Source organism: Nymphaea colorata, chromosome 3 (genome assembly GCF_008831285.2).
Source record: "Nymphaea colorata isolate Beijing-Zhang1983 chromosome 3, ASM883128v2, whole genome shotgun sequence".
Taxonomy (NCBI): domain Eukaryota; kingdom Viridiplantae; phylum Streptophyta; class Magnoliopsida; order Nymphaeales; family Nymphaeaceae; genus Nymphaea; species Nymphaea colorata.
In genome coordinates this window covers 19,128,575-19,148,788 of record NC_045140.1, presented here as the reverse complement: position 1 = coordinate 19,148,788, position 20,214 = coordinate 19,128,575, and the positions used below count along the sequence as shown (strand labels likewise).

Genomic DNA, 20,214 nt, shown 5'->3' with positions numbered 1-20,214 from the left:
GTACTTTTATATGTATTAGAAAAATGAGCAATTGGGAAGACGACTTCAGGCATTTCGGATGAATTTTAGCTCTCATCTCAAGAGAGCTCATGATTTAGTCCTGAGCCTTCTAAAACAGAAAGTTTTCGTCCTACATTAGTGTAAACAACAACCCAGCCGGTGGATTACATTGGAACATACATGAGAGCGGCAAGTAAGTTCGTCCCACCATCAAAATTAACACAACTCTCAAGTGGTTTTTAGGAGGTTCTTTGCCACCCATAGCAGGTTGTTACTGTGTCTAAGAATTCTGTCTCAATATTTTGAGTAGATTTATCAAACACTATGTTACAAGCTTCCATGATCTACCCCTGAAGCAGTTTTATCAAAAAGTAATAATTTGTTACTGGTGTCAAAACAGCCTCTAAAGTCTGAATGCTGCTCCAGGAAAGCGAGAATGGAGCTTCCAACGTTCCAAGCCTTTTCGGAACAATAATTAGCGGTTGGTTGCTTGAGAACAATGGTGGTCCTTGTGGAAATGGAACCCACAAACGGTATCAAACATGGGACGCAGAATACCAGTTCGCGGTGCAACAAATACGATAATTACGTGCGCAAGAAGAAGAACACGCCAATAAAGGTTCTGTGCCCCGCTTCTGCAGGGTAGGTCAGCATGCTTTTGCCTCTTGGGGGAATGGAGTGGAGCAGGAGAACTGGGTATTCTCATTCCACGAATCAAACAACCTTTTAAGTATAAAACATTTGCCCTGTTTTATTACATATTAATTCAAAGAATGAACGAAAAACTCATTCAACCAAGCAACAAGCAGGGGAATCCATATCTTATTTAATACAAACAGTGAAATCTGTGTAAATCTCTTGCGCTTGAGACTTCAATCCATGAGTGTCTGCCAGATGGAAACGACGATGCTGCAGTGCTACTTCGACCAACTTGGGGGACGAGGACTGAAATGGGCAGAAACAACCGCTGCATCTAAAATTTGCAGGAGGGAATCAGATTTCACACACCTAGGAGGTTTGTACTGAGCCACGGAAGCACCATTAGATACAGCAAAATCCATGAGTCTGTCAAAAGTGCCATTCTTCACTACCTTAATTTCTAGCGGCCCGATGGATCTGTCATAAACGCGCACTTCTTTATAAGTAGCATCAAATGATTCCTCAATTGCCAAACAACACTGCCCAATCAAATAATCTGCTGAAAAACCTTCCGTCTGATCTGTTGTTCGTGAGAGTTCCAAGTAAATGACATAGTGGCCGGGAGTGGTGGTGGTGTCGGCGTAACTAGTAAATTCCGCCACTCTCGTGTTGTGTGGAATAAGGTGAGCGGCCTCCGCCGCCGCTACTGCTTTCTGCAGATCTGCCTCACTGGTTTTTTCTATGTCGATGCTTAACACAACATTTCCACGGCAAACGAACTTGAATTGGGGCGCTTTGTTGTAGAAACTCACGACTCTCAGGATGTCTCCCACTCTATAACGGTAAAGACCTGGTCATGTGAGATCAATGGAGTCAGTTGTGTCTGTTTGCTTATTTACATATTAATGGTGTTCACGAATGCAGCCGAAGGTTTCCAATTAGCTCCGCTATTGAGCATTTTTATATATGATGAAAGATTAACCATGAATGGAACAAATAAGCGAAAAAAATGTAAGATTCGTACCTGAGTAAGTGGTCACCACTATCTCGTACTCCTTCCCCATTTGAACATCGGCCAAATTCACGAGTTCTGCCGGCTGCAGGCAATTTTCCGGTGATTGGACCGGCAAAAACTCAAAATGGGCCAAATTCGGGATGATGGTGTAGGTGACGTCCTCCGGCTTACAGAAAGGGTTCAAGTTGATCCCGAAGAAGCACTCGGACGACGCATACGCAAGGCTAACCAGAGGCAGACCGTCGCTGTAAAACTCCAAGACAGGGACGAAGGGACTCATACTCCCCGTCGCCACGGCTTCCAAGTACTGGGCGTTGGGCCAGATCCTTCTTATGATGCCCTTCCATTGCCCACATCCACACTCTTTTCTTATATGCCTTGCATTCTCGGGGTCAGGTGCCAATCTTGTCTCCAGCGCCGCCCGTATATCTTCGTCCGTGATTCGAGGATCAACCGTCCCCTTCTCAATGTCCATTGCCAGGTCCAGATAGTGGCGCTCGAGGAAGCGGATGGCCTGGTGCAGGCCCAGCGCAAAGGTGGCGCTCAGCTGGATGACGGACAGCCGGTCGGCCAGGCCAGCGAGCAACTGCGAGTATGTGCTCTGGAACGTGTCTGTGCAATGTATAGAGGCAAGGGGGCTGGTGTGGGTGGTGCTGTATTGATGGTGGTTGGAAAGGAAGTTACAGCTTTTGTACCAGCTTGTAACAATATAGCGAACTGCAATGCCTGCACCCGTCTCCCACTCTTTTCTAACGTGGACGAATTTGAGGGTCTTCCCTTGCTTCAAACCATAGCCATGCCTAGACAGATTAAGTATTTAGTTTAGGAAGTACACTTAATTCCTGATAATTCTTTCTAACAAGGCACGCCCAAATGAGATTTGGATTGGAAAACAGGGTTTTGAATTCGGATTCCTATACAACTTTCTTTATTTGTATTTGAATCCAAATTTAATAAGGATATCTAGAACAGTGAACAAGGTTAAGAATATATTCAATTCAAATTTGATTTACTGACATCCATATATGTACATACATTCGAGAGAAAGGGAGGACTTCAAATTCAATTCAAATTTGTTCCCGATATCTATCGCTTTTGATGTTTCCGATTCGAATCGGAAACAGATTTTTAGAATTATGGTCAGGCCACACTGATCTGAAAGTCGGTGAAGACAGTCTTACGTGGAGATGAGGATGGGGAAAAAGAAGATACCAGTTCATCAGGCTACCCATAACCCTCCATACCATCTCCACTCTGTCGAGATCCCCCTCTACCAGTGGGAGCAACTTCTTCTCACCACCTGACGTGCCGGAGCTGCAAGAAAATTAAGAAGCCGCGATCAGTTGCGCCGCATCTTACGTGACTATTTATCTTCTCCGCTCTGTTCTTAACTGGTTGAAGGGCAGAGAGAGAGAGAGAGCGACCTGCAAATGAAGTGGGAAAGAGGAAGGGCAAACAAGATGGGAGAGCGATCACCGTCTGCTATGCGCTGGATGTCCGGCCTTATGTCTTCATAGCTAACGACGGGCAGCCTCGTCTTGAATGACTCCCGGTCGGTGTTTCCGGCGAGACCATGCCTCTGTAGGTATTCGGTGTGCGCATTCAGGGAGAGGATGTCGGCCAGCACCTTCTCCTGCTCTCCGTCAATGTTGTTGGTCATCTCTTCCATCAACTCCCACATCTCCATCTCCCGATCTGTTTTTCCGTCTTCAACTCTGCTTCCTCCGTTTTCCCCCGGCCCTCTTCTTTATAGCCAATGGTTTATTATACAGACAGTGAATACAACTATAGATTTCTTGAGGTACATCATATCATAATTTGTGTTCAACTACGTACAGACATATCTACATGTCTTTGATCATGACCTGTGTTTCCCTTCTCTTGTACTTTCTAGGGGGGTTTGAACGATAGCTTTAGCTCCTGTTTAAACCTAGCCAATTTTCTTAAGGATGTTGATGGTTGAAAGCAATTAGCGTCTATGGCAAAAAAGGAACAACTTCCTAAGGGTTTTCTTTGCTTCTCAAATTACCCACTAAAACCACGAAATAGTCTCAATGTAAAGTACCCAAGCAAGAACAACCGGGAAACTCTTTGTTTGGCAATTTGGAGAAAGGATAATTTTCACAATGAATTTGGTAAGGGATCAAAGTAAATTAAAAAATGAGGATGATAAAATTGGCAACAGAGTAACTAAGATACAACAACTTTTTCAACAACAAATTGTTTAACTGCCGAGCTGGCTCGAGAATCACCCGAATCAGCCCAGTTTGTCAAGAAATCTGGCCACTAGTCAAGGTTGAACTAACTCTGGCAGACTCGACCTGAGTTGGTTCTTCTTGGCCCTAATTCACTCGATTCAGCTACAACGATTTACATTATGGTTATTTGAACGAGTCAACTCACCGACCTAGAGACCCAGTCTTTTGTCAATCTGAATTCAAGTCATAGGTTTGCCAACTATCTTCAACACTCCCCATGACATTTCCATCCAAGCTTAGAGTATTTCTTAATTGTTACCCAATTACCGCCGTCGTAAAGATATCAATCAATGATGCATAATTTCTCCATTTTAGACATCTTAGTAAAAATATCACTTTTAGTATAAATGGTGCATATTTTGGACCTCTTCACTATGAAATGATATCGATTTCAATATGCTTGCTTTGGTCGTAAGATATAGAGTTAGTAGAAATATGTATGGCAGCATCCTTGCCGCACGATAGCTTTGTTGGTTTAATCAAATGAATTCTCCTTTCTTTGTTCATATGTGAGGAAATGAAGTCTACGTATGCATGCATCTTAGTTTCCTATATGAATAGGAGGGAACAAAGAAAAAATTACTTTTTTCCAACTTGCACAACCACCCTTTCCAAAATATGCATCCACTTGTAAGGGGTCACACTCATAAGAACTCACTTCAATGGTAGGAATATGAAATTAAATGTAATAAAAAGTCCAACTAATCTCAAGCAACCTGTACATTTATATTAGTAAAACAGTCAATGGTTTTTTGTAATATTTAGTGATTGAAAACCATAGTCAAACTCGAGGTGAAATACGTTCATTTATAATGTAAACGTCACCTCAACGGATGGTGCTCGAATCCCTTAATCACATCCATTTTCAAATATTCACATATTCATATCACATACAAACAAAAAAATAGTTACATTTGAATTTAAATCTAAACTCTGATTTCACAATTGAAATCTGATATGAATCCTATTTTTATAACGACGGTTAGCTTCGTCTTGATGACTTGTTGGTGTATGGAAGTTGATCCATACTGGACATTCATTTGCAATACCGCGGATCCAACTAATACGGGTTTGCCCTAATCCTTATGTTTTGAGGATGGCCGCCGTTGAGTGTGTCTGTTCAGTGTGTGTTCATTGAAGAGAAAATACAAGAGATCTGTGTGACCGTGGACGTAGGAGATTTTTGCTCCGAACCACGTAAATCGTTGTCTTCTTCCTTGTTACTTCTAATCTCCTCTTGAGAGTGCGAGAGGAGAGTTTATTATTGTTGTTCCTAACAACTGGTATCAGAGCTCGGTTCGTTCGAGGAAGGAACAATGGCGCCGGAAGAAGGAAAGGTCAGAATCGAGAAGTTCGACGGTAAAGACTTCGGATTCTGGAAGATGCAGATCGAGGACTACTTGTATCAGAAGAAACTGCATGAACCACTCATGAGAGCGAAACCTGCAACGATGGCTGATGTAGATTGGCAGTTGCTGGATAGACAAGCCATCGGAGTCATTCGTTTGACGCTGGCCAGAAACGTCGTCTTCAACATTGTTAACGAGAAGACGACAGCAAGTCTGATGAAGACGCTAACAGATATGTACGAAAAACCCTCTGCTTCAAATAAGGTATATCTGATGCGTCGCTTATTTAATTTGAAAATGGCTGAAGGTGCCTCTGTTACGGATCACATAAATGAGTTCAATGTTATTACTTCTCAATTATGTTCTGTCGATATTAAGTTTGATGATGAGGTTCAAGCCTTAATTTTACTGTCATCTCTACCGGAGAGTTGGAGTGCCACTGTGACCGCCGTGAGTAGTTCATCGGGGTCAAGCAAATTGAAGTTCAGTGGTGTTTGAGATTTAATACTTAGTGAGGACATTCGCAGAAGAGAGGCAGGAGAGCCCCTCGGTTCTGCCCTAAATGTTCAAAATAGGGGCAGAACTAATCAACGCTACCAAGAGCGTGGAAGGTCCAAATCTAAGGGAAGGAGTCAATCCAAACCTCGAAGTGATGGCTGCTGGAACTGTGGTAAGCCAGGACACCGGAAAAGAGATTGCAGGTTGTTGAAGAAGAAGAACCCAAATCGTGAAGATGATTCAGCAAATGCAGCAACAGAAGATATAGCTGATGCACTTGCCTTGAGTGTACACAGCTCTATAGAGTCTTGGATTTTAGACTCTGGCGCATCTTTCCATTCAACATATTCAAATGAAAGTATGCATAACTATGTTGCAGGAAAATTTGGTAGAGTATACCTTGCCGATGATGAACCTCTGGATATTGTAGGGAAATGTGAGGTTCACATTAAAATACAGAATGGGCATGTATGGAAGTTAAAAGATGTCAGACATGTCCCAGGGTTGAAGAGGAATCTCATCTCGGTCGGACAGTTAGACGACGAAGGCTACGTTACTACCTTTGTTGGCGGATCTTGGAAGATAACCAAAGGTGCTATGGTTATAGCACGAGGTCACAAACTTGGCACTTTGTACATGACTGCAGATGTGAAAGACACAGTGGCTGTGGCAAAATGTGAGAATAAATCATTGTTGTGGCATTACAGGCTTGGGCATATGAGTGAGAAGGGAATGAAGATCATGACAACAAATAACAAGTTGCATGACTTGAAATCTGTAGACATTGGGCTATGTGAAGACTGTGTTTTCGGAAAACAGAAAATGGTCACTTTCTCCAAAGTTGGACGGCCTCCAAAGAAGGAAAAACTAGAGTTGGTGCACACTGATGTTTGGGGACCAGCTCCAGTTCGTTCTCTTGGAGGATCCCTATACTATGTCACATTCATTGATGATTGTACAAGGAAGGTATGGGTTTACTTTCTCAAACATAAATCTGACGTGTTTACTGTTTTCAAAAGGTGGAAAGTAGAAGTAGAAAATCAGACCGGAAAGAAGATTAAATGTCTGCGGTCAGATAATGGAGGTGAGTATGACAGCAAAGAGTTTAAAAATTTTTGTGCAGATCATGGGATTCGAACACAAAGAACGGTCCCTAAAAGACCACGACAAAATGGGGTTGCTGAAAGAATGAACAGAACTCTTTGTGAAAGAGCAAGAAGCATGAGACTGCATTCAGGCTTACCAAAGATGTTTTGGGCGGATGCAATCAATACAGCTGCATACTTGATAAATCGTGGGCCTTCTGTTCCTTTGGACTATGGAATACCTGAAGAAGCCTGGACCGGCAAGGAGGTAAATATTGCACACTTAAGAGTCTTTGGTTGTGTTTCTTACATACATATAGACTCGGATAAAAGGGATAAATTAGATCCTAAGTCCAGGAAATGTTATTTCATTGGTTATGGAAATGATGAGTTTGGGTATCGCTTTTGGGATGATAAAGCAAAGAAAATTATTAGACATAATGATATAGTGTTTAATGAGATGGCTCTGTACAAAGACAAGGATAGTTTTATGTCTGAGAAGAATGAACATCATGACACAAGTGAAGACATTGCAGAACTTCAAGATGTCTCTGAATATGATGTTGCAATTAAGAGTCAAGATAGAAACAGTCAGATGGAACAAGAAGCAAGCACATCCCAACCTCCATTAAGGAGATCCAGTAGAAGGCCAAAACCAAATCGAAAGTATTCTCCTTACTTTCATTACTTGTTGTTAACTGATGCTGGAGAACCCGAGTGTTTTGATGAAGCAATGCAGGTTACAGATTCTGTTAAGTGGGAGTTAGCTATGAAAGAGGAGATGGACTCTCTACATGCTAACAGAACGTGGACATTAACTGAGCTTCCTTGTGAAAAGATTTTGCAAAACAAATGGGTATACAGGATTAAAGAGGAAGCAGATAGAAGAAAAATGCATAAAGCAAGGTTAGTAGTGAAAGGTTTTCAACAGAAAGAAGGTATAGATTATACAGAAATTTTCTCTCCTGTTGTAAAGCTAACTACTATAAGATTGGTATTGAGTTTAGTTGCAGCTGAAAATCTATATTTAGAGCAACTAGATGTAAAGACTGCATTCCTTCATGGGGATTTAGAGGAAGATATTTATATGGTGCAACCTGAAGGCTTTCAAGTATTAGGGAAAGAAAGTCTTATATGCAAGTTAGAGAAGAGTCTCTATGGTTTAAAGCAGGCACCGAGACAGTGGTACAAAAAGTTTGATAACTTCATGGGGAGAAATGCTTTTAAGAAGTGTGATATGGATCACTGTTGCTATTTTAAGAACCTTGATAGTTGTTATATCATTTTACTTCCTGTAAGGGCATATGGATCATTTTGTACAAATACGGGTTTGCCCTAATCCTTATGTTTTGAGGATGGCCGCCGTTGAGTGTGTCTGTTCAGTGTGTGTTCATTGAAGAGATAATACAAGAGATCTGTGTGACCGTGGACGTAGGAGATTTTTGCTCCGAACCACGTAAATCGTTGTCTTCTTCCTTGTTGCTTCTAATCCCCTCTTGAGAGTGCGAGAGGAGAGTTTATTATTGTTGTTCCTAACATGACTCCCGATCTGTTTTTCCGGCAAGACCATGCCTCTGCAGGTACTCGGATTGGGCATTCAAGAAGAGGATGTTGGCCAGCACCTTCTCCTGCTCTCCATCGACGTTGTTGGACATCTCTTCCATCAACTCCAACATCTCCTTCTTCCGCTCGTACACTCTACGACTTCGCTTTTCAACTTGTTGCTTCCTCCGCTCTCCTGCGGCCCTCTCTCTGTCTCAATACATTCATTTTTTGATTAGTTCCGATTCTTCTCACAGAGTTCATGTTGGGTTGTGGCCACATGCGTGACGTACATTCATTTTTCAATCTAATTTCTTCTTCTCTTCCTTCTCTTCCTTTTCTCTTGTGTTTTGTTTGTTATTGTTTTGGATGCAAGTTTGAGTTGCAAGTTAATGTTGTGGGTAGAGATCCTGAACGGATCCTCAAATTTGCAACCGTTGTATCAGAGACAACTTATCGAACCTGAAACGAAAAACATAACCAGCTGAAACGAAAAACATAACCAGCGACAGAGAGTCAATCTAACCTTATGAAAATATTATAGACTTTTTGTCAATAGATGAGGCCGAATCCTTAGCAGATGTGTATATGCCTACGTGCAAAACTTTCAACTATTGACTCTGTTATTGTCTGTGAGTAGAATATAATTTTGCATCGTGTAATGGATGGTATGCAATCAAGAGACTATATAACCAAGCATGTAATATAAATAAATATTTATCTTACATTTCCGGCTGTTGGCGGTAGGGCTCTCTTAGTATTACAACGGAACCCACTTCTTTTTTGTCGAAGGGTTTGATTGAACTCAAAGAAACCTTTGGCGAAGGCTATGGAAATCCAGAACTTGTAAAAACCCTCGTCCAGGAGTAGGAAAACCCTTGTCGTGGGCTCTGAAAAAAGAAAGAAGACCCTTTTGTCACCTTTTTTCTTTTTCTGATTTCACCGAAGAGTCAGTTGTCGCCCCTAGCAGTTAATTGTTCATGATGTTGAATAAAATGGTCTAGTTATATAGTTACGATTCAATTTTATATATATATAGAGAGAGAGAAAATATGTTTTTTAATTATATATATATATTCATGAGCAACTATGTATAATTGAAAAACATATTTTCTTTATATATATATATATATATATATATATATATATATATATACATTGATCAAATATGTTTTAAATTGTTATATTATATAAAATAATATTAAAAACTAACCCCAGATTTTAAAAGCTAAGCACAGGCGTAAGTCATTCGGCGCATACTTAGCCCGGTGCCCACCCCTGTTTTTCAGCTTCATTTTAAAGCGGGCTCTAGTGTACTTCGTTTTTCACCTCCAAAGCCAAGGCACAGCGCTTCTTTAAATGTGACGTTTGGTGGCCTCGTCATCTTAGGGTCGCGTTCACTAAATGCGCATTAAAAATTTGGATTAAATAAGTACGCATTCTTTACTACCATGATGTGTGTTTTTCCACGATGATATTAGAACGACTGCAATTCCTCTTCCATGGGCCAGACCATGCTCACAGACCCATCGGCATCGCCTCATCCGGAAGTCCACGTTTTCCATCAAATACTCTTTTATTTATGTAGACGCTTACCTTATTCTGTTACATAGAAAGAACGAAAAATACATTCAACCCTGCACCAAAAAGAGGAATCCTCATTTATTTAATACAAACAGTGAAATATGTGTAAATCTCTTGCACTTGAGACTTCAATCCATGAGTGTCTGCCAGATGGAGACGACGATGCTGCAGCGCTACTTAGACCAACTTGGCGGACCAGGACTGAAATGGGCAGAAACAACCGCTGCATCTAAAATGTGCAGGATGGAAGCAGATTTAACACACCTAGGAGGTTTGTACTGAGACACAGAAGCACCACTAGATACAGCAAAGTCCATGAGTCTGTCAAAAGTGCCATTCTTCACCACCTTGATTTCTAACGGCCCAATGGATCTGTCGTAAACACGCATTTCTTTATAAGATACATCCAATGATTCCTCAATTACCACACAACACTGCTCCATCACATAATCTGCTAAAAAACCTTCAGTCTGATCTGTTGTTGGTGAGAGTTCCCAGTAAATGACATAGTGGCCTGGAATGGTGGTCGCATCGGCGTAACTAGTAAATTCCGCCACCCTCATGTTGTGTGGAATAAGGTGAGCGGTCTCCGCCGCCGCCACTGCTTTCTGCAGATCTGCCTCACTGGTTTTTTCTATATCGAGGCTCAACACAGCATCGCCACGGCAAACAAACTTGAATTGGGGCGCCTTGTTATAGAAACCCACGACTCTCAGGATGTCTCCCACTCTATAACGGTAAAGACCTGGTAATGTGAGATCAACAGAGTCAGGTGTGTCTGTTTGCTTATTTACATATTAATGCAGTTCACGGTGCGGCCCAAGATTTCCAATTAACTCCGATATTGAGCACCTCTATATATGATGAAATATTAACCATGAATTGAACAGGCAATCACAGTAACATACATTTGAATGCGAAAACAAGGGTAGATTCGTACCTGAGTAAGTGGTCACCACTATCTCGTACTCCTTCCCCATCTGAACATCAGCCAAATTCACGAGCTCCGACGGCTGCAGGCAACTTTCCGGTGTTTCGACTGGCAGAAACTCAAAATAGGCCAAATAAGGGAGGATGGTGTAGGCGACGTCCTCTGGCTTACAGAAAGGGTTCAAGTTGATCCCGAAGAAGCACTCGGACGACGCGTACAGAAGGCTAACTAGTGGCAGACCATCGCTATAAAAATCCAAGACAGGGACGTAGGGACTCATACTCCCCGTCGCCGTGGCTGCCAAGTACTGGGCATTGGGCCAGATCCTTCTTATGATGCCCTTCCATTGCCCACGTCCACACTCCTTTCTTATAAGTGCTGCGTTCTCAGGGTCAGGTGTCAATCTCGTCTCCAGCGCTGCCCGAACATCTTCGTCCGTGATTCGCGGATCAACCGTCCCCTTCTCAATGTCCCTCGCCAGGTCCTGGTAGTGGCGCTCAAGGAAATGGATGGCCTGGACCAGAACCAGCGTGAAGGTGGAGCACAGCTGGACGACAGACAGCCGGTCGGCCAGGCCTGCGAGTAGCTGCGAGTATATGCTCTGGAACATGTCTGTGCAATGTATAGAGGCGATCGGGCTGGTGTTTGTGGTGCTGTAACGATGGTGCTTGGAAAGGAAGTGACTGCTCTTGTACCAGCTTGTAACAACTGAGCGAACTGGAATGCCTGCACCCGTCTCCCACTCTTTTCTAACGTGGACAAAGTTGAGGTTCTTGCCTTGCTTCAAACCAGAGCCATGCCTAGAGAGAATTTAATTTAGAAAGTACACTTAATTCCTGATAATTTTTTGTTCAACAAGGCACACCGGAATGATATTTGATTGTATTCCAATTTGGATATAGATAAATATAATAAATGTAAATTTGATTCGTTATATATGACTTCAAATTTGTTTGATGATGAACAACTAAAAAAGGAATCATTTAAAATCAGTTGTTGCAGGTGCATTAGCATGCATGGCGATGCCTTTAGTATTGGTATGTGTACTTTCAGGTCTTAAGAAGATACCTGTTCATCAGGCAACCCATAAACCTATCTACCATCTCCACTCTGTCGTGATCTCCCTCTACCAGTGGCAGCATCTTCTTCTCACCACCTGACGTGCCGGAGCTGCAATAAAATTAAGAAGCCTTGAGCCGCATCTTACGTGACTATTTATTTTTTCTGCTCTGTTCTTAACTGGTTGAAGGGCAGAGAGAGAGAGAGAGACAGACAGACCTGCAAATGAAGTGGGAAAGAGGAAGGGCGGACAAGATGGAAGAGCGATCGCCGTCTGCTATGCGATGGATGTCCGACCGGATGTCTGCATAGCTAACGACGGGCAGCGTTGTCTTGAATAACTCCTGGTCGGTGTTTCCGGCGAGACCATGCTTCTGTAGGTACTCGGTGTGGGCATTCAGGGAGAGGATATCGGCCAGCACCTTCTCCTGCTCTCTGTCGGTGTTGTTGGTCATCTCTTCCATCAACTTCAACATCTCCATCTCGTGGTTGGATTCTCCGTCTAAAACTTGTACTTCTGCTTCCTCCGTTCTCCCGCGGCCCTCCTTTATATCTCTTTGCTCGGTTAAGAACTTCCTGTATTCTATCTATCAACTTCAACTTTCATTCTGTAGTCAATGGTTTTATTAGACATCCTGCGATGCCCAAGATTTTGACCATAGTCAATCAACTCGTGGCGCTGCCCAAGATTTTGACCATAGTCAATCAAGATGTGAGCGGATCGAATTGGAATTGAATGTACGTTTAATCGCTTTTGTTTTCAAATATTCACATATTCATATTCAAATACTAATAAAAATGTGAATATTCATATTCAAATACTAATAAAAATAGTTACATTTGAATCTAAATCTAAAATCTGATTTGAGAGTCCGAATCTATTCTGAACCCTAAAGAAGAAAAAGGAAAGCGAGGAAGAAAACCAGCATTACCTGGTTCTGTTTTGGTAAACCTACTTCCACGACCATAAAGAAAACTCTTGCTCTTTTTTTTTTATTTTGATTCTTGCATGTCAGTACAATATATATGGGAGTATGTAACTGATGGGGTCAGCATGTAATTGATGGAGGATTTTGTAAGAAAATAAAAGGGATAATATCTTTCCTTTTTTTTTTCTCCTGCTTCCAGTAATTTTTCAGTTTGAGAATGGTTGGCTTGAATTTGCTGATCATGGGTATCGCATAACAGCTTTGGAAAAGAATTTTGATTGGACTTCCATTGTAGTTGCCCTGACTGTAGCCGTCTGAATTTGAATTAGACTTTCCATTGTTGTTGCCGTGACTGTAGCCGTCTGAATTAGACATTCCACTGCTCTTAGATTTGTCATAGCGATTAGCCAGCTTGGGACGCCTTGCATGTTCTTCCTTAATAAATCCTATTTTTACACTCATATCCAAATTCGATCAAATTTTAAACTGAATTTGCCTGATTTGGAAAATGTAATAGCATTGAATATATGATACATGTTTAAAAATAAATCTGATTTGAATCTGTATATGTATTTGGTCGGATATTTATGTATATTCAAATTTGAATCTAATCGGATGTCATTTCTTGAATTCGAATCTTATCCAACTTCTTAATCGAATATTGATTTTATGTTTTTTTCAGAGGAGTCACACTCATAAGAACCATTTAATCCATTATGATGGATGGTTAAAAAAAAGTGGTGTATTTTTATCATCTAGTATTAATTCATTCTTGTATTGTTTTCCTCTCAACTCTTCATGAGTAGCTAAATTCACCATTAAATCACTTCAATTGTAGGGTTATGAAATTAAATGTAATAAAAAGTCTTACTGATCTGCTGTACTTTTATATATATTAGAAAATTGAGCAATTGGAAGAACTTCATGTGCTCTGTTTATCAACGTAAAGGTCCATAGCCAATGGTTTTTTCTGTAGTCAATGGTCTTCTTCTACATCCTGTCAACGCCCATAGGCAATGGTTTTTTTCTACATCCTGTCAACGTCGATAGCCAATGGTTTTTGCTAGGGTCAAATAGAAAACTTCACTGTTCACTCTCAACAGCGTAAAAACCGAGAAACTAGTACCTCCATTTTCTTCTTTGGGCTTGCACAGGGGGATCGATGTCCTTACAGTTCTAGTCGGTTTCTTGAAACCCTTTACTAAATTCTTTACTAAACACTTTCTGGAGTATACTTTTTCAAGAAAAACCTAATTTCTAGTAATCAAGAGTTCGAGAAACTGGTGAAATATGAACAAAGCCATTTGTAAAGTGCTGAACTTTACAGGGGCGTTTGATTATTTTGGATTTGAAATTATGTGAGTATGATATGGCATGCTTTTGCTAATGTGGCAAAAGATCCATGGTAAAATTCATGGTTCATCAAATTAAGGACCCTAGGTGCTTAAAGTCTTTACTTTAATTCTTTGCATTGAAAAAACAGGTGTATTTAAGATCAGAGGAGAGATGTTTAATCTTAAATCCACGATTTTCAAAGCCTTATTATTTCAAATCTAGGCTATCAAATGCCTCCTAAATTAAGTCAGACTCAATTTTCAACCTGGGAAAAAAAATCGCTTAAATTTTTCTCCAAAACCATCATTTCTTGGGAATTTTTCAAGAGAACACCGTCTTGTTAGATTTTACGTTGCCAAAAAGACAAAAGAAAAAAAAAAAAAAAAAAAAAAAATCCCCAACTCCGATATTTTAGTTGAAATTTGGTTTCTAGCGTTGTTGCCTGTTATCTAATGCATTGCAGAGCATACTGTTGTCAATGTACTGCATGCAACGACACGCTGATTTCTCTTCCTCTTCGTCTCTTTTATGCAAAAAATATTTTCTAGAATGGTTTGATCGAATGTCTGATTGAAATCAGATATATTGAGTGTGTATATATATATATATATATAATGAATTCAACTATAGATTTCTTGACATACCTCATATCATAATTCGTCCAATAGACTTCATTGTTGTGGGAGTTTAGAGAATGCATAGCTTGGCTCACCCGATTGGCTGTGTAAACTACGTATACACATGTCTTTGGCCATGACTTGCGCTTCCTTCTCTTGTACTTGCTTGGGGTTTGAACGATATCTTTAGCTCCTATTTGCCCTAACCTATTTTCTTTAGGATGCTGAGAGTTCAAATCAATTAGCCGTCTATGGCAAAAAAAAGAACAACTTCTTAAGTTTTTTATTTCTAATTAAGAAATAGGAGCTTTAGGTTTTTCTATGCTTTCTGAAATTAGTTTATATTTTTATCATCTTGTATTAATTCGTACCTTTTCTTTTATTGTTTTTAACTTCACCAGAATAGCCAAATTAGCCATCCACTCACTCCAGAGTCCAGAATATGAAATTAAATGTAACAAGAAGTTGAAATCATTGCTTAAGAATCTCAAGCAACTGGTACTTTTATGCGTATCAGAAAATTGAGCAATTGGGAAGAAGACTTCAGGCATTTCGGATGAATTTTAGCTCTCATCTCAAGCTAAAACAAAAAGTTCTCGTCCTACATTAGTGTAAACAACAACCCAGCCGGTGGATTACGTTGGAACTTACATGAGCAGTAAGTAAGTTCACCCCACCATAAAAAATAACACAACTCTCAAGTGGTTTGTAAGAGGTTCTTTGCCCCACATAACAGGTTGTTACTGTGTCTAATAATTCTGTCTCAAAATTTTGAGTAGATTTATCGGAACACTATGTTACAAGCTTCTATAATCTATCCTAATTTTTAAAGCAGATTTATTAGAAAATAAGAATTTGTTACTCGTGTCAAACAGCCTTTAAAGTCTAAATGTTGTTCCAGGAAAGCCAGAATGGAGCTTCCAAAGTTCCATGCCCTTTCAGAACAACAATTAGCGTTTGGTTGCTTGAGAACAATGGTGGTCCTTGTGGAAGTGGAACCCAGAAACTGTATCAAACAAGGGATTCAGAATACTATTTGGTGGTGCAACAAATATGATAATTACTTACGCCAGAAGAACACGCCAATAAAGGTACTTCCCTGCTTCTGCAGAGAAGGTCAGCATGCTTTTCCTTAAGTATAAAAGTATGCCCGGTTTTATTACATATTAATTCAAAGAAAGAACGAAAAACTCAGTTCAACCAAGCGCCAAGAAAGGGAATCCATATCTTGTTTAACACAAACAGTGAAATCTGTGTAAATTCTTGCACTTGAGGTATCAATCCATGAGTGTCTGCCAGATGGAGACGACGATGCTGCAGTGCTACTTCGACCAAGTTGGGGGACGCGGACTGAAATGGGCAGAAACAATAGCTGCATCTAAAATTTGCAGGAGGGAAGCAGATTTAACACACCTAGGAGGTTTGTACTGAGCCACTGAAGCGCCACTAGATACAGCAAAGTCCATGAGTCTATCAAAAGTGCCATTCTTCACTACCTTGATTTCTAGCGGCCCGATGGATCTGTCGTAAACACGCATTTCTTTATAAGATGCATCCAATGATTCCTCAATTGCCAAACAACACTGTTCAATCAAATAATCTGCTAAAAAACCTTCAGTCTGATCTGTTGTTGGTGAGAGTTCCCAGTAAATGACATAGTGGCCTGGAATTGTGGTCGTGTCGGCGAAAGAAGTAAATTCTGTCACCCTCATGTTGTGTGGAATAAGGTGAACAGCCTCCGCTGCCGCCACTGCCTTTTGCAGATCTGCCTCACTTGTTTTCTCTGTGTCAAGGCTTAAAACAGCATCTCTGCGGCAAACAAACTTGAACTGGGGGGCTTTATTATAGAAGCTCACAACTCTCAGGATGTCTCCCACTCTATAACGGTAAAGACCTGGTCATGTGAGATCAATGGAGTCAGGTGTGCCTGTTTGCTTATTTACATATTAATGGCATTCACGGTTCAGCCAAAGATTTCTAATTAACTCTGCCATTGAGCATCTATATACGATGAAAGATTAACCATGAATGGAACAGGCGATCATAGTAACCAACGTTTGAATAAGCCAAACAGAGGTAGATTCTTACCTGAGTAAGTGGTCACCACTATCTCGTACTCCTTCCCCATCTGAACATCGGCCAAACTCACGAGCTCTGCCGGTTGCCGGCAATTGTCCGGTAACACGACGGTCAAAAACTCAAAATAGGCCAAATTCGGGAGGAGAGTGTAGGCGACGTCCTCTGGCTTACTGAAGGGGTTCAAGTTGATCCCGGAAAAGCACTCGGACGACCCGTACAGAAGGCTAACCAGAGGCAGACCGTCGCTATAAAACTCCAAGACAGGAACGTAAGGACTCATACTCCCCGTCGCCGTGGCTGCCAAGTACTGGGCGTTGGGCCAGATTCTTCTTATGATGCCCTTCCACTGCCCACGTCCACACTCTTCTTTTATATGCGCTGCGTTCTCGGGGTCAGGCACCAATCTCGTCTCCAGCGCCGCCCGGACCTCTTCATTCGTGATTCGCGGATCAACAGTCCCCTTCTCGAGGTCCGTCGCCAGGTCCTGGTAGTGGCGCTCGAGAAAGCGGATAGCCTGAAGCAGGCCCAGCGCGAAGGTGGCGCCCAACTGGACGACGGACAGCCGGTCGGCCAGGCCGGCGAGCAGCTGCGCGTACATGCTCTGAAACATGTCTGTGCAATGGATGGACGCGACGGGGCTGGTGTGGGTGGTACTGTAAAGATGGTGCTTGGAGAGGAAGTGACTGCTCTTGTACCAGCTTGTAATAACTGAGCGAACTGCAATGCCTGCACTCGTCTCCCACTCTTTTCTAACGTGGACGAAGTTGAGGGCCTTGCCTTGCTTCAAACCAGAGCCATGCCTAGACAAGATTAAGTATGCACTTAATTCCTGGTAATTTTTGTCCAACAAGGCACGCCGAAATTATATTTGATCGTATCCAAATTTGGACATAGTTAAATATTATAAATGTAAAAATCTAATTCGAATGGGATTTGGATTGTAAAACTGGATTTTGAATTGGGATTCTGACATAACTTTCTTTATTTGTATTTGAATCTAAATTTGATATGGATATATGAAAAAGTGAAGAGTAGCTTGGACTCGAATATAATCTATTGACGTCCATATTTATACATTCGAGAGAAAGAGAAGACTTCAAATTTGCGTGATGGTGAAAATTTAAAAAAAAAAAAATCATTAAAAACCAGTTGTTGCAGGTGCATTAGCATGCAATGGTTGAGGATGCCTTTAGCATTGGTTTGTGTACTAGTTTTTTAACTTTTAACTGTTGACAACATCTGCATCAAATAAATTTCAATTCTTTATGTACATAAGGATGTTTAGAGAAAACCCATGAACATAGGCCAAAGTACGCAAATTTTGTTAAAATGAGGACCTAGGAAAAACTCATAAATATAGATGAAAGTAAATGATAAAAACTTAGCTTAGTTGATCTGGTAAAAAATGAGATCAGCTCTGTATGTATGTTGCACCCAGCGTCATAAAAACTGGTTTGGGAGTTAGATTTGTCAAGCTGCGGATTCAGCGCAATCGATTATGGATTAGTAAAAAAAAATGTCGAAGATTGATTTGAAAACTGAGGACATTATATATATATATATCCGGTTGGGCCCATATTGACTCATTCCACCCAACACAACACTGGCTGCTAAACTAATAATTTAGAATATCAGACCAATTTTTTAAGGCCGATACAGGCAGATAAAGAAATGACGTGTTTCCGATACCTATTGCTTTTGATGTTTCCGATACGAATCGGAAACAGATTTTTAGAGCAATGGTCAGGGCACACTGATCTGAAAGTCGGCGAAGACAGTCTTACATCGAGATGAGGATGGGGAAAAAGAAGATACCTGTTCATCAGGCTACCGATAATCCTAAGTACCATCTCCGCTCTGTCGCGATCCCCTTCTACCAGTGGCAGCATCTTCTTCTCACCACCTGACGTGCCGGAGCTGCAAGAAAATTAAAAGGCCACGATCAATCGACTCCCGTCCTAGGTGACTATTTCTCTTCCCGATCTGTTCTTTAACTTGTTGGAGGCAGACAGAGAGAGAGAGAGAGAGAGAGACCTGCAAAGGAAGTGGGAAAGGGGAAGGGCAGACAGGATGGGAGAGCGATCACCGTTTGCTATACGATGGATGTCCGGCCTGATGTCTTCATAGGTAACGAGGGGCAGCTTCGTCTGGAACGACTCCCGGTCTGTTTTTCCGGCAAGACCATGCCTCTGCAGGTACTCGGTGTGGGCATTCAAGAAGAGGATGTCGGCCAGCACCTTCTCCTGCTCTCCATCGACGTTGTTGGTCATCTCTTCCATCAACTCCAACATCTCCATTTTCCGCTCGGACTCGCTACGACTTGGCTTCAACTTGCTGCTTCCTCCGTTCTCCTGCGGCCCTCGCTCTGTCTCTCTCTGCTCCACCTCTGGGCATCAATACATTCGGTTTTTTTTTTTATTAGTTCCGAGTCTTCTGACAGAGTCAATACATTCATTTTTCTAATAGTTGTCGGGAAACAATCATTTCGTATGCTAAAAATCGTCATAAATAATATATTTTATAATTAAAAAATAATCGTGTTGTCAAATACAAAAAGTACATTTAACAATACACAATCCTGGAGTATATAAGCGTTTCAAGGCTAAAAACTTTTTTAAAATATTCCTTCAATTTTGTAAATTGTTTTCTTAAATAACAATATGATCAGCATAAACCAAAAACCCTATATTAGTTTGCAACTTGCTTTATTTAAATAAAATCTTTGTCCTTGAAACTACTTTAAAAACCCTTTTTTTGGAGGGCAGAGTTTAGCTTAGTTTTGAATATCAAGCTTTTGGACGCTGCTTGAGACAATACATGGCCTTTTTAAGGTTGCAAACTGTATTTTCTCTACATTCATCGAATATTAAAAGATAATTCTATTTTGATCTCTTCTCCAAGCTCTCTATATGTAAAAGTATTATTTATATCAAGTTGAAACATATTCGTGAATCTGCATGCGACAAAGACAATAAAATTCTTAGGATATTCATCTTTGCTACATGTGCAAGCCTTGAGATGTAGTTAATTGCATTCGTTTGTGTCTACCCCTTGGCAACAAACCCAATTTCATTCCTTTCAAAAGTACTGTCACTTTTGAATTTTATCGGCATCTAATAACATTTTGTCTTAGAAAGACAAAATAACATCTCATGTGTTATTTTATGCAGATGCATCCAATTCCTCCTTCATAGCTTTAATCCAAACAAATTGAAACATAGTGTCTTGCTCTGCATTGACCTTACCCTCGTTAGAGAATAAGATGAGTGATATAATTAGCCAGTACTTGGTTAT

General features: G+C 40.9%; 1 protein-coding gene across 7 annotated transcripts; it reads right to left on the bottom strand.

Annotated features, from left to right (window-relative positions):
* Positions 1-692: 692 nt before the first annotated feature.
* On the bottom strand, positions 693-19,638 carry LOC116251564 (indole-3-acetic acid-amido synthetase GH3.6-like). 7 transcript variants are annotated; one of them, XM_050076660.1, is made up of 4 exons: positions 3,131-3,248; positions 2,867-2,968; positions 1,664-2,454; positions 693-1,489 (listed from the first exon to the last, which is right to left on the bottom strand). In XM_050076660.1, exons 2-4 carry the CDS (start codon positions 2,899-2,901, stop codon positions 918-920), a joined length of 1,398 nt encoding a protein of 465 aa, XP_049932617.1. In that variant the 5' UTR covers positions 2,902-2,968; positions 3,131-3,248; the 3' UTR covers positions 693-917. The 7 variants fall into 7 exon arrangements, with proteins under 7 accessions (XP_049932617.1, XP_049932616.1, XP_049932614.1 ...); XM_050076659.1 differs by lacking the exon at positions 3,131-3,248 and adding an exon at positions 18,955-19,627 and having other exon boundaries at positions 697-1,489; XM_050076657.1 differs by lacking the exons at positions 1,664-2,454; positions 2,867-2,968; positions 3,131-3,248 and adding exons at positions 10,911-11,701; positions 18,736-18,837; positions 18,955-19,624 and having other exon boundaries at positions 698-1,489.
* Positions 19,639-20,214: the final 576 nt, after the last annotated feature.

Excerpts from the sequence above, each read along its gene's own strand:
- LOC116251564 (XM_050076658.1), bottom strand. The coding sequence starts at position 19,217 with ATGGAGATGTTGGAGTTGATGGAAGAGATGACCAACAACGTCGATGGA. Across the intron at positions 11,702-18,735 it reads ATCGGTAGCCTGATGAACAG|GCATGGCTCTGGTTTGAAGC; the intron begins GTATCTTCTTTT and ends AATTCTCTCTAG. Across the intron at positions 10,716-10,910 it reads AGTGGTGACCACTTACTCAG|GTCTTTACCGTTATAGAGTG; the intron begins GTACGAATCTAC and ends TCACATTACCAG.